Below are 12807 nucleotides of genomic sequence, written 5' to 3' on the forward strand. Positions count from 1 at the left end.
TGGGAAGACCTGTCCTAGCTGTTAGAGATTGTGGGTTTGGACACTGCTGACAAAGGATTCCCGGTGGGTTGCCGTCATGCCTATTGTAGATTGTATACACTACTGCCCCTGTGTGTCAGTGGTGCAGGAAGTGAAGGTGGTGGTTGCACTCCCAATCAAGTTGTCTACTTTGTCCTAGAAGGTGTCAAGTTTCTTGAGTGTTAATGGAGTTGCACACATCCAGATAAGTGTGGTGTATTCCACCACACTCTTTGTAGATGGTAGACAGACTTTGAGGAGTCAGGAGGTAATCATCTTCAAATTCCCAGCCTCTGACCTGAGGTTATGTGAGTGGTCCTGTTCAGTTTCTGGTCAACCGTGAACGTTTCATTACTTTTCTCAATCCAAGCCTGAGTGTTGTCCAGGTCTTGACCCTGTATACAGGGGCTGTTCCGTATCTGAGCAGCCATGAATGGAGTTGAATGTTGTGCAATCACGGTTAAGTGGTTAGCACCACTGCAACTCAGCACCAGGGACCCAGGTTTGACTTTGCGTGGACTTTGCACCTTCTCCCAGTGTCTGTGACGGTTTCCTCCCACAGCCAAAGATATGCAGATTCGGTGGATTTGCCATGAGAAATGCAGGGTTACAAGGATAGGGTAGGGGAGGGATAGGTCTGGGTGGGATGCTGTTCAGAGGGTCAGTGTGACCAGATGAACTGAATGGCCTGTTTCTACACTAAGGATTCCATGCTTCTAATCTCTAATGACAAAGCAAAGGTGATTGATGAAGCAATGAAAAGCTGTTGGGCCAAGGACAGTACCCCGAGGAACTTCTGTAGAGATGCTTTGGAGCTGTGATAATTGACCTGCAACAACCACATTCATCTTCCTTTGTACTAGCTATGACTCCATCCAGCAGAGAATTATTCCCGTGATTTCCATTAACTCCAGTTTCGCTTGGGCTACTTGGTGTTAAGGGCTGTCATTCTCACCTCATTGCTTGAGTTCAACATTTTTTGGGGCGGCACGGTGGCACAGTGGTTAGCACTGCTGCCTCACAGCACCAGAGACCTGGGTTCAATTCCCGACTCAGGTGACTGTCTGTGTGGAGTTTGCACGTTCTCCCCGTGTCTGCGTGGGTTTCCTCCGGGTGCTCCGGTTTCCTCCCACAGTCCAAAGATGTGCGGGTCAGGTGAATTGGCCATGCTAAATTGCCCGTAGTGTCAGGTAAGGGGTGAATGTAGGGGTATGGGTGGGTTGCGCTTCGGCGGGTCGGTGTGGACTTGTTGGGCCGAAGGGCCTGTTTCCACACTATAAGTAATCTAATCTAAAAAAATTTTTTGTCCATGGTTGGACCACGTCTGTAATGAGGTCAGGAGCAGAGTGGTTCTGGCAGAATACAAGCTGAGGGTCAGTGAGCAGGTTATTGCTTTGCAAGTACTGTTGATAACAATATCAATAACTGCTTCCCATCACTCTGCTGAAGATCAAGAGTGGGCAGATGGGGCAGCCATTGGCTGGGTTGAATTTGTTCTGCATTTTGTGTACAGGACATACCTGGACAATTTAAGGGGAGTGATGGCCTTGTGTCATTACCACTCGGCTGTTAATCCAGAGATCCAGGTAATGTTCTGTGGAAAACAAAAGAAAAACTGAAAGAACCGTGGATGCTGGGAATCAGAAACAAAAACATAAATCGATGGAAAAGCTCAGCAGGATTGGCTGCATCTGTGGAGAGAAATCAGAGTTAACATTTCGGGAAGGAGGTAGATATGAGCTGTGCAGTGTTGGGAGACTATGAGCTTGGAGGCAGTGAGGAAGGAGAGATCTCCGGATGAAATGAAATTAGTGACTGGAGTGGAAACTATGGCTGACATTCCAATGTGGGATCATGGTCCAGGGGGAGATAGGCGATAGCGATGTGGCTGACTCTTAACTATTAGAGGTAGTCAAAAAATTGTTAGCCAGCGATGCCCTCACCCACATCAATGAATAAAAAAAATCCACATTGTCAAGTAAATGTCAGTGTAGGGCCCACAGCCTCTGCATATCCAATGCCACCAGCCATTTCTTGATATCACCTAGAGTAAATCAAAGTGGTTAAAGACTGCTATCTCTGATCTGGAGGAGGCCAACGTGAATCATCCACTTAGCACTGCTGGCTGAAGGCAGTTTCAGTCGCTTTAGTCCTGACATTTACACTGACATGCTGATCTCCTCCATAGTTGAGGATGGGGACTTTTATGGATCCTCCTCCAGTTAGTTGAAAAATTGTCATTACAGCTAAATGTTATAGATCTCACCTGTTGGTTCTGGGATTAGCTCTGTCTGTTGCATGCTGCTTATACTAACCATGAAGTAGTCCTGTGTTGTATGTTAATGCCTTATTTTTAGGTATGTTTTGTGGTGCTGCTCCAAAAGGAATGCCCTTTTGTACTCTTCATTGAAGTTAGAATAAAATTACCATCTCCTTGTGCACTATCTCAGTAGAAATATTTGTTTATATTTCAGAATAGTTGTCATTAAGTCCCCATGAATGCTTGACTGGGTTTCAAAATCATAATAGGGTTCTGCGTTCTGTTTGATTCTTACAGTTAACTGTTTTTGAGGGCTCCGAGCAGAAATTTCTTGTGTTTCATGAGAGATTAACCACAGTTTTAAAAGCTTTGATTGGGTTTCATAGTTGGGATTTCTTCATGCTTGAATATGCACGATTGGGTTATGCTTTAGGTTGTTGAAGTTTTCTACACCTTCACATGGCTCCTGAGGTAACTCCATGATGGATACTGGATGGGTGGCTGTGGAGGCATCATGAGATATTTGAGGGGACATTGGGATGGTTGCGATCATGAATTAGTTTGGGTATAGGAACAAGAAGCAGGAATGGGTCTTTCAGCCCCTTAAACCTTCATCTGAAAGAGATCATGGCTGATCTGAACTTAGCCTCAAATCCTAATTCCTGTCTACGCCTGATAACTATCACCACAACACTTCATAAAATCGTAGAATCCTTACAGTATGGAAACAGGCTCTTCAGTGCAACAAGTCCACACCGACCCTTCAAAGAGTAACCCACCCAAGCCTACACTATTATCCTACATTTCCCCTGACTAATGCACCTAACCTACTCATCCCTGAACATTATGAGCAATTTTGCACTGCCAACTCACCTAACTTGTACATCTTTGGACTGTGGGAGGAAATCGGAGCGCCCAGAGGAAACCCATGCAAACACTGGGAGAATTTACAAACTCCACACAGACAGTCGACCGAGGATGGAATTGGACCCGGGCCCCTGGTGCTGAGAGGAAGTAGTGCTAACCACCATGCCACCCTTTACTCATCAGGAACCATTCACCTCTGCCTTAAAAATATTCAGTGACTATGCTTCCACTATTGCCATAGGAAGTGGTGTAGGGACATGACTTGGCATAGAGATATCATAAGTTGGCATGATGAATACTGAGAGCTAGAGGACATTCTGCTTCAAAACAAACTGGGATGAACTCCCAGAGAACCAAACAGAGCCTTCTTGAAATAACTCCAACAGGAGCCAGTATCCTGTCACCATTTTACCCTCTATTTACATTTGGAGAGTCTTTGATACAATAGACAATAGGTGCAGGAATAGGCCATTTGGCCCTTCGAGCCAGCACCACCATTCATTATGGTCATGGCTGATCATCCACAATCAGTATCCTGTTCCTGCATTATCCTTATATCCCTTGATTCCACTATCTTTAAGAGCTCAGCCAAAGCTCAAAGTGAACAGGATGTCTGACAATCCTGTTTATATCTGTCAGCCAGGGCTCCCTGATTGGACCAGATTAACAGCCTCAATAAGGGTACGTGTGTCCTGGCTGGATTTGTCACAATCACTACCCTTCAAATCGATCCACTTCGGCACCCACACACCCTGCTGTAATCACATACCGTCAACTTCCAGGTTCTGATGAGCCCAGCAGTTTCCTGGCTCAGAACGCAACCTCAGTACAATGGCCCTTTTCAACCAGAATTGGCAAGCCAAGCCCCAACCGAGCTACCCATTGTGTGGTGACAGTTCTGCCCAGTGTACACACAATAGTGTCAGAAATTGTCCCAGTATCTGTAAATGAAAGAAAAGGTACACCTTCCACATGTTTGATTCATCACATTCCAGGTGTCGCATTTTATTTAAAAACCTTAAAATGGAAAGAAAAGCAGCTATTTCAATGCTGCAACCCTCTGACCCAGGACATTGTGCAGACTGGAAAATCCCTTCAATGTCCATCCCACAGAACTAGACCCTGAAGGACTGTATACGTTCAAACAATAATATTATTTGTGGCTTTCAATATGTGCAGCTTGACTGGAATAGAACATATTGTTCATTTAATGATTTAAACCATTTATATGATCCAAATGACTGTAAGCAATGCCATGAGGGATTCTCTAACACATTTGTACAGTTGTAGTGCTGTGTCAGCCCGATAGCAAACCCGGGCCCATACTTGGAACACTGCCAAGACTGCACATAATCAAATCTAAGCCTCATGTTTAATGGCAAATATTTGTCTGAAATTAATTTTCTCTGCTATCTTAATGCATAACAGAATACACAAAATGCAGCCGTACCATCCATGGGACACACCCTGTGTGTCTGTTCTTTGGCAATTTCTCAAAATGTAATGCTGTGCATTATAGAGAGAGCCAATGAACATCACTGTGACGGTCCTGGCTTCCCGCAACATTAACGTTGTTGAGTATGTGTTCACGAGAGACAATATTTGAAGGATCTGTTTTCATGCCAAAGGAGCAGCCACATATAAAATCAGCAAAAGCAATCACAGCAACAGCTTGTATTTATCATAGTGCCTTTAATAGAGCAAAACAAATTAACGCATTTTATGGAATAGTCTATAAACAAAATTTGACATCGAGTCTCACAGAAGATGTTGACGTAGTAGCTCAAGAGGTGGATAGTGAGATGGATTTTAAGGAACCTCCTAAACTGGGAAAGAAGAGGTTCATGGAGGGACTTCCAGAGTTTAGGACCTGAGTAGCTGATCCCAGTGCCACCATTGCTGGAGCAATCAAGTCCTGTTTGGCTGCGGTGGAGGATTATGGGATATGAAGGGGGGTGGTTGAGGCCACAGACAGATTAGCAAACAAAGATGGGAATTTTAAAATCGAGGCATTGCTGAACTGGGAACCGGTGAATGTTGGTGAACACAGAGGTGAGAGGTTCGCTGGACGTCGTGCAAATCATGACATGGAAACAAAGTTTTTGATGACCTCAAGTTTTCGGAACATTGGAAGCTGGCCAGAAGCATCTTGTAAATAACGTAGACTTTTCAGCCAAAGATGAACTGAAGCAAAGTTGGACATTTTATGAAGATAGAAATAAGTAGTTTTAGTGATGGTCTGAATTTATGAAATCAACTCATCTTGGGATCTCATAATAACATCAACATTGACGACCAAGTGCTTCAGACAGTTTTTGGGAGAATCAATGATTATGAAGTGGAATTTCTGGCTATGGAATTGATAACAATGGCTTCTGTCTAACCAATGTTTAATTGGAGAAAATGACTGCTCTTATGATATCAGATGTCATTGAACATCGACACTGCACAAACAGTAGAGGGATATCGTCATGAGATACAGCTCTGTAGGATCAGTGTATCTATAGAAACTGATGCTGTTTTGAATTACGCCACCAAGAACAGCAAGTAGATGAGACATATGAGGAGACCAAGGATTGACTCTTGGGGGTTCACAAGAGGTCATTGAGGGAGAGCAGGAAGAGAAGCCATTGGGTTACTCCTCACTGGGCAGTTCACTGGAAATTAAGCCCTACTTTTCCCAGAGCGTCACCAAAGTTGCAGATTTTATCAAAGTCCACAAAATTCCTTTGATTTACCTGTTTGTTTAGACCTAGGCAAACATAATGCACAGACCAGGTTTCTGTATTTAACCACAATTACTATTTTTTACAAACAACTAGATTCTAGCTACAGTTAAACAATTATGAACTATTCACAAATAATTTTACTAGTTAAAACTCTACTTCCATTATAACTACCCCTACACACACTTACAGGCAGACATAGGCAGACAAAAGATCACTGGTGTTGTGGGTTGAGGGGGAAAAACAGGGGAAGCAGTTCAATGCCCTTCTTCCACCAGTTCATGGAGATAATCACTTTGCTTTTCAGGACTAGCTGTCCTTCAATCTCTCTTCTCCTGGTTCATTTCACTTCACTTCCCGACAGGGAGCATAAGCAATTGACGAACAAATTACATAGTTTCTGACTGTAAAATTACAATTTATAGCAACTGGTGAGAAAAAGTAACTCGCTTACTTCAGATGTCTCTGCTGTAGAAAATGCCCCCTGCTGGAGGTCCAAAGGCTTCTGTCAATATCATTCACACTCACAAGCTGTCCATTTACCCAAGATCCAAATACACAGTTGTTGGCAGGGTTATGGCTTCTATCATAGACAACTGGTTACCATTCCACAAACCAATCAGCTACTTGTTACCAGCTGAATCTCACTTTGACCACTTGCCCTGATGCCAACTTGACTGCTACCAGCCTCCTCCTCAGGTTGAAGAAAGCAATAATTTAAATATCACTTACGGTATTTGTGTCACGTGCTATAAAAATGGGCAGCGATGCTTTGGTTTTGGAAGCAATATTTTTCCCGTTTCAGTCCGCAATTAAAAATACATTAAATTTAAAAAATGAGATTTAGAATTACAAGTGAATAGCTATGAATGCTTCCAGGGGAGTGTCATTCTGCCCTCCTGGATAATGATAGGGAAATATTGCAGGATGGTGTCATATGGTTGCAGATAGGTCGAGAAGGACATGGAGGGATTGTTATAATTTATCACCATTTCACTGGATGTAATCTTCACCTTTGATTCGAGTCAGTTTGGGACTCTGGCAAGGGTGGAAATCATAATTGGATGAATTCAAAACTGGTATGCTGGAAAAGAGAGGCACATATTTTGGAGGCCACAAATAGCTAATGAATTGGGAGAGGAAGGGGAGGTTGGAGATTAAACATTCACAAGGACAATGGGATCAAGTGTTAGTATTTGGAGGAGAGGGTAAGATCTGAACGCGGAGGGCATAGTACCTGAGGAAAGCGAGTGATAACAATAACACCAAACAATATCAGCCAGCCCAGGGCCCAGGAGGGAAAGGTGAGTGGTCAGCAGTGAACTGAGATTATATTCAGTGGAACAAGAGGTGGGTCTCATGAATAATTTGAGCTCAGGGTGTTGGCAGGATAACAAGAAAACAATACAGGGTTTAGATGGATGTTCAGATTAAATAGAATCTTCTTGGGATTCTTTGACAAGCCCCTAAGCAAAAGGATACAATTAGGGATCCTGTGAGATCTGATCTTCCAAATAATTTAATTAATTCACTCAAATGCTAATGGTAAGAACTATAGAGTTACTTTGTGCTCGCTTAGCAGTTTTTTTCATATCTTTATTCAAGAGAAAATTCTGCTAAAGATTTAAACTTGTATGCACGGATCTGGCTACTTTATACATTCACATTTGATGAAAGTGTTGGGCGTCTCAATTAAAGAGATGATGTGTAATTACTTATTGTCACTATTATATAGTGAGCCAGTGTTGAAGTAGGGCAAACTGAAACTTTAAGCACCAACTCTTGTTTCCTGCCCTGTCCTGATTCTTTCCTTGCAGTCTAGGATTTTTCCTCTGAGATCACTTTGGATGCATGGTTGCCACATTAAGCAGTAGCCTATCTTTCTGTTTTAAATGCTGATTGGCACTCTACATATCTGCATCTTTTTCTGATTTTTTTTCTTAAAAGGACTCATTCTTATCATCCATGCTCTGTCACGCTGCCATTTGTTGATAAGTTAGATCTCCAGTCGGGTATGCTTAGTTCATAATTTATATGGTTTAAGATATAATTTTTCAGTTGTAAGAATTAAAGCTGGGGGTTGGGTGGGTTGTGAGCACCTTATCCAAAACTGATCTAAACTACCATCCTCACAAGTTTGCAGTTGATTCCAATTGGTGCCATGTTGGTTTCAGAGTTAATAGCTGGAAAGGAAAGTTTGTAAAAGCCATAGATGATCTATCTGTAGTCCTTTGGTAGATGTGATCAAATTCTGTTCAACTATTACTGGGCTTTCCGCTTGCCATTAAAGAGATAACCATCCCAGTCTGAATGATGATTTCTCTTCTTCCGTCTAGAACCTGGTCCAATTGGAAACCTGTCTGTCGTGAATGTCACTGCATCCAGCATATCCGTCACCTGGTCTTTACATAATCCAAAGCAGTCGCTTGTCAGCGCTATCCGGCTCTCTCTGAAGTCCCCCGACTCAGCTGAAGAAACAACTGTTTTGCTGGGGTCTAACCTCACGCACTACACCTTTCGGTAAACAATATCTCCCTATCCCATTAGCTCCCCACCTCATCCTGCTAACCTGGGGCAGGAGGCCCTTCTGTTTGACAAAATATTCCCATGTTATATATTTCAACAAATTAGCAGGTAGTTACTGCTTAATGAGGACTCACCTTTCCTCATTAGTCCTATCTGGATGAGGCTTGGGATACTACAATTGGCTCCAGTGTCCCAGATTAGTTGGAGTTGTGACAGTGTTTGCAAAAGGAGTATTGGTGATTTGGCATGGAATGGGTGGGTCGGTGTTAATTCCTGATTAATGCCCAGTCAGCTTCCCTCTGCACCTTGGGTTGGATTCTCCAGGCCTTCTCGAAATGAACTGTTGAGGATTGGTAGCAGGCACAGATGTAATGGGCCAAATGGCCTCCATCTGCACTGTAACAATTAGAATACAAGATGTAGGATCAAAAGTAGCCACTCCTGATTTGATCATCCTCAACTCCACTTTCCAGCCTCTTCCACATGACCTTTGATACTCTTCCTTATTAAAATCTGTGTTTCAGTCTTGAAAATACTTAACGACCCAGTCTCTACAGCCCTGTGCAGTAAAGGATTCCTCAAATTTATTAACATCTGAGAGAAAAAAAAGATTATCTGTTTTAAATGGATTTAGTTTCTCCCTGAAGAGAAAATAACTTTGTCCCATCTACCCTGTCATGCTTCCTCAGTATCACAGGGTCCTTAGTTATTTGGTTCAAGTGACCCACGGCTCAGGTTGTAATCCTGAAATTATTGGAGATTATGCTAAACCTAATATACTTCTTAACAGTTCAGTATCTTTCATTGGAATCTCTGTTCTAGTCCCAAGAACGTCATTGGTACCATTGTGGACTTTAAAACTGGTTCCCTGTCATGTTCCTGTCCTGTCCTTAATTCTGGCACTGGGCAGCTAACACATTCTTTGGGACTCTCACACACAGCTGCAAAGAACTATATCCATTCCACTAATTATACTGTCTCCTACCAATACTATACTTCTATTCCCCCACCTCCCCACCACCCCCACCACCCCCCCCCCACCACCACCACCACTCCCCGTATGATGATGGTGGCGTGGTCAGTTTGCTTATCATCCTGCAGTATCCACTCATCTCCACAGCTTACTCAAACCCTTTAACTGTCAGGCAATTGCAGAGCCTGAGGCTTCTCAATGGTAACTCCTTGATTACCCATATCTACTACACGTACAGTTACCTGAGGATGGGACTGCCCACTAGAGCGAAGTGTCCAGGTAGCTTTCCCCTTCCCTTATCTGGCTCAATGCATCAAGCTCCAGTTCTTCAACTCATATCCAAATTTCATAGTGCTACCAGTACTTGCTATACATGTGCACTTGTGATGCCAAAGCATACAAGGCTATTGGCCCAGGACTGTAAAATTGGATTGGAATAGTTACGAGGGTGCTTTTAACCACTGGAGACTCCATAGTCAAAGGGCCTTTTTCCGGACTGTAGATCTCTGATTCTATGAGATTTGTTCTCACTGGATCTTCTTGCTGTCCAGCAGCCCCCACATGCGGCAGCAGCAACGCATCACCTACCTGCCACTTCTATCATACTTTTATTAAATTTATTAATGAATCGCTCCAGTATCCTTGCTCTTTACCCTTTATTGTAATTTCTTTATGTAAGTACCCAATTTTTATACCTGACAAACTATTTTTTAAGAAAAAGAGACAGATTGGAGACCTAAAAACAAAGTAAAGATCTTACTTATTCTTTAAGGACTAGAAATACTCGCTAATCTGACTCACTAATCAATTGCTATGTTTACTCAAAATCAACCAAATACCCCTGTCCTTTCAGCTCTTAATCCCTTAAGACATTCAACTCCAAAACCCAATTGTAGGTTGCACTCTGAAATGCAAAGTCATTCTAAGTTGCTACTTATATGTGCTCCCAACCAAAAGAATATATCTCAGGCACGTAATGAGAGTTCAGTTTCATTGCATCTCTAATTAATCTGTTTCTCTTATTGCACCCCTTAGAAAAGAAAACATTTCTAACTCTGCACATGCACACACCCAGTGCCAGGTTGAATTAAGCTGAATTTATAGGCACCCAATACCAGCAGTTGTCACCTTCCTTGTTGCTTGATCTTTGTGTCACTTTATTAATCAATCAAAGGCCTTTTTCAGCTGGCACTGATATTTTGATCGTGATTGGTGACCCCTACCCTAAATGGAATGTCTGCCAAGTGAACATGGGGTTCTAGGGAATGGAGTGGTCCTCTTAATTAGTTGCTATGTGTCTCAGATAGAACTCCCTAGTGGGAATGGCTGCCAGTGTGACCATGCTTCACCTTTGCCCTCACCCAACAATAATATTTCTATCGTTCTCCACCTCTTGACCACCACCACCCCCAACTCCTGTGTCTTTCTAACCCCTATGGCCCCAGCTGCTCTCAGCCACATGTAGTCCCTGCCATAGCCACCAATGGAGCTTCTGAGACTAAAAAGCTAACAGAGCACTAATTGGGATTAGTGGACATAAAAGGTACCTGACAACTCCCTCACAAAGCCACTGTCTGGGTTGTCCCCTACTTCCTGGGTGCCATCAAGCCACCACCGCAGCCCTTACTTCACATCAACACCAACCCCAAGTCCGCGCCTACCACCACCTTCCCATAAAATCCAGCCTATCACATGAGGCTGTATTGTAAGATTGATATGAACACAATGGACCAATGCATTCTGGGGTCAAGAGTGCAAACTGGTCAGTGAATATGGTGGGCATTGTACCCTGACTGACCACTGTACCAGTACACCTCCATATCCCAAAAGCAGTCAGGACTGTTGAGGGTTTTGTGGTGGATGGGGTTTGGCAGGGCATGGTACATGGGGATGTTTGATAGCCTTTAAAGTAACGGATCACTTGTTTTTCCTTCTTGTTCACCTACAGGGACCTTTCTCCAGGAGAATTCTATACAGTGGAGGCCATGCCGCAGATGAGTCTCGACACTCAGGAAAGCTTTTTGGAGGGTCTCGCAGCTCCACCCCTGCCTGTGTGGACACGTAGGTTCTGATCAGCTCGGAAGCATTCCTTAGGGGTTTACACCTCATTGCACCTGAAAGGATCGAAACATTGTGCTTGACTGCGGGTTAGATAGGCAATCATTCATCAGGTAGCTGCATCTGAAAGCACCGTTGCGCCTTGGATTAAACGGACTGATACTCATTGCGTGTCAGCCCATTGTAATGCTTTGTAAAGCTTTCATAACCCCTCATGGGAGAACATCAAACTTAAGATCAGAGGTAGGCCAGTCAGCCTCACAAAGCTGCTCCACCATTTAGTAAGATCCTGCAAGCATCTACAGTTTTAGTGTTTGCTTTTCATTTTAGTTTTTAAAAATCCTTTCAGGGCATGTGAATGTTGTTGCCATGTTCTTGCATATCCATGTAATGATGTAATTACATGTAAGGACAGGCTGGAGGGATTTCCTTTGATTTCTGCATCAGGAAATCCGACGTCCAGAGCGGAGAGAGATGTGAGACCACCCAGACATGAAATTTGTACATGTTGAAATTCTGAGGGCCTTGGTGGGGGTGGGGGTGGGGTCCCCATGCTAGAAACAGTACGTTAACGTGCCAGTATACCGAGCTGTTAGGAAGGCCAATATCACATTGGCCTTTACTGCATGAAAGTAAAGAACCACAGAATCTCAACAATGTGGCAACAGGCCATTTGGCCCATCAAGTCCATATCAACCCTTCAAAGAGCATCCTACCAAGACCCACCTCACCCTTGCAACCCTGCATTTCCCATGGCTCATCCACCCGGCCTGCATATCCCTCGACATCATGGGAAATTAGGCACAGCCAATCCACCTCATCTGCACATCTTTGAACGGGACCATCCAGAGGAAACCCACGCAGACACAGGGAGAATGTGCAAACCCCACATACAAATCTCCTGAGGGTACAATAAAACTGGGTCCTTGGTGTTGTGAGGCAGCAGTGCTAACCACTGAGCCACCGTGCTGCCCTTGTTAGAATTGTATAAGGCTTTGGGGAAACCGCACCAGGAATAGAGTGCACACTTTTGGTCTCCATATTAAAGGAGGCATAATGTTGTCTCAGAAGTAATAGAGCAAAGATTCACGAGATTGATCACTCCGATGAGAAGGTTGTCTTTTTGATGAGATGTTGACTAAATTGGATCTATAATACACCAGAGTTTAGAAGAATGGGAGGTCATCTCATTGGGTGGCTACTACAGGTTCTTCGGGCTGGATGGTGTAGAACCCAAGGGCACAGTCTCCGGATAAAAACTGACCATTTAAGACTGAACTATACAGGATTATGCATCTTTGAAACTACCTAACATAGATGGTTGTGCATGCTTTTTTGCTCAATGCATTTAAGGCTGGGATAGACAGATTTTTGACTCT

At 43.5% G+C, this 12807-nt stretch overlaps 1 protein-coding gene across 3 annotated transcripts in view; it reads left to right on the forward strand.

Moving 5' to 3' along the window:
* Window positions 1-12807, forward strand: part of sned1 (sushi, nidogen and EGF-like domains 1) — a 250937-nt gene that overhangs the window by 213922 nt on the left and 24208 nt on the right. For all 3 annotated transcript variants that reach the window (XM_060834967.1, XM_060834966.1, XM_060834968.1), the window contains 2 exons: window positions 8208-8391; window positions 11319-11431. In XM_060834967.1, the coding sequence (XP_060690950.1) occupies window positions 8208-8391; window positions 11319-11431 (297 nt within the window). The remainder of the gene's footprint in view (window positions 1-8207; window positions 8392-11318; window positions 11432-12807) is intronic.

Source organism: Hemiscyllium ocellatum, chromosome 13, assembly GCF_020745735.1.
Source record: "Hemiscyllium ocellatum isolate sHemOce1 chromosome 13, sHemOce1.pat.X.cur, whole genome shotgun sequence".
In the NCBI taxonomy this organism is placed as follows: Eukaryota; Metazoa; Chordata; class Chondrichthyes; order Orectolobiformes; family Hemiscylliidae; genus Hemiscyllium; species Hemiscyllium ocellatum.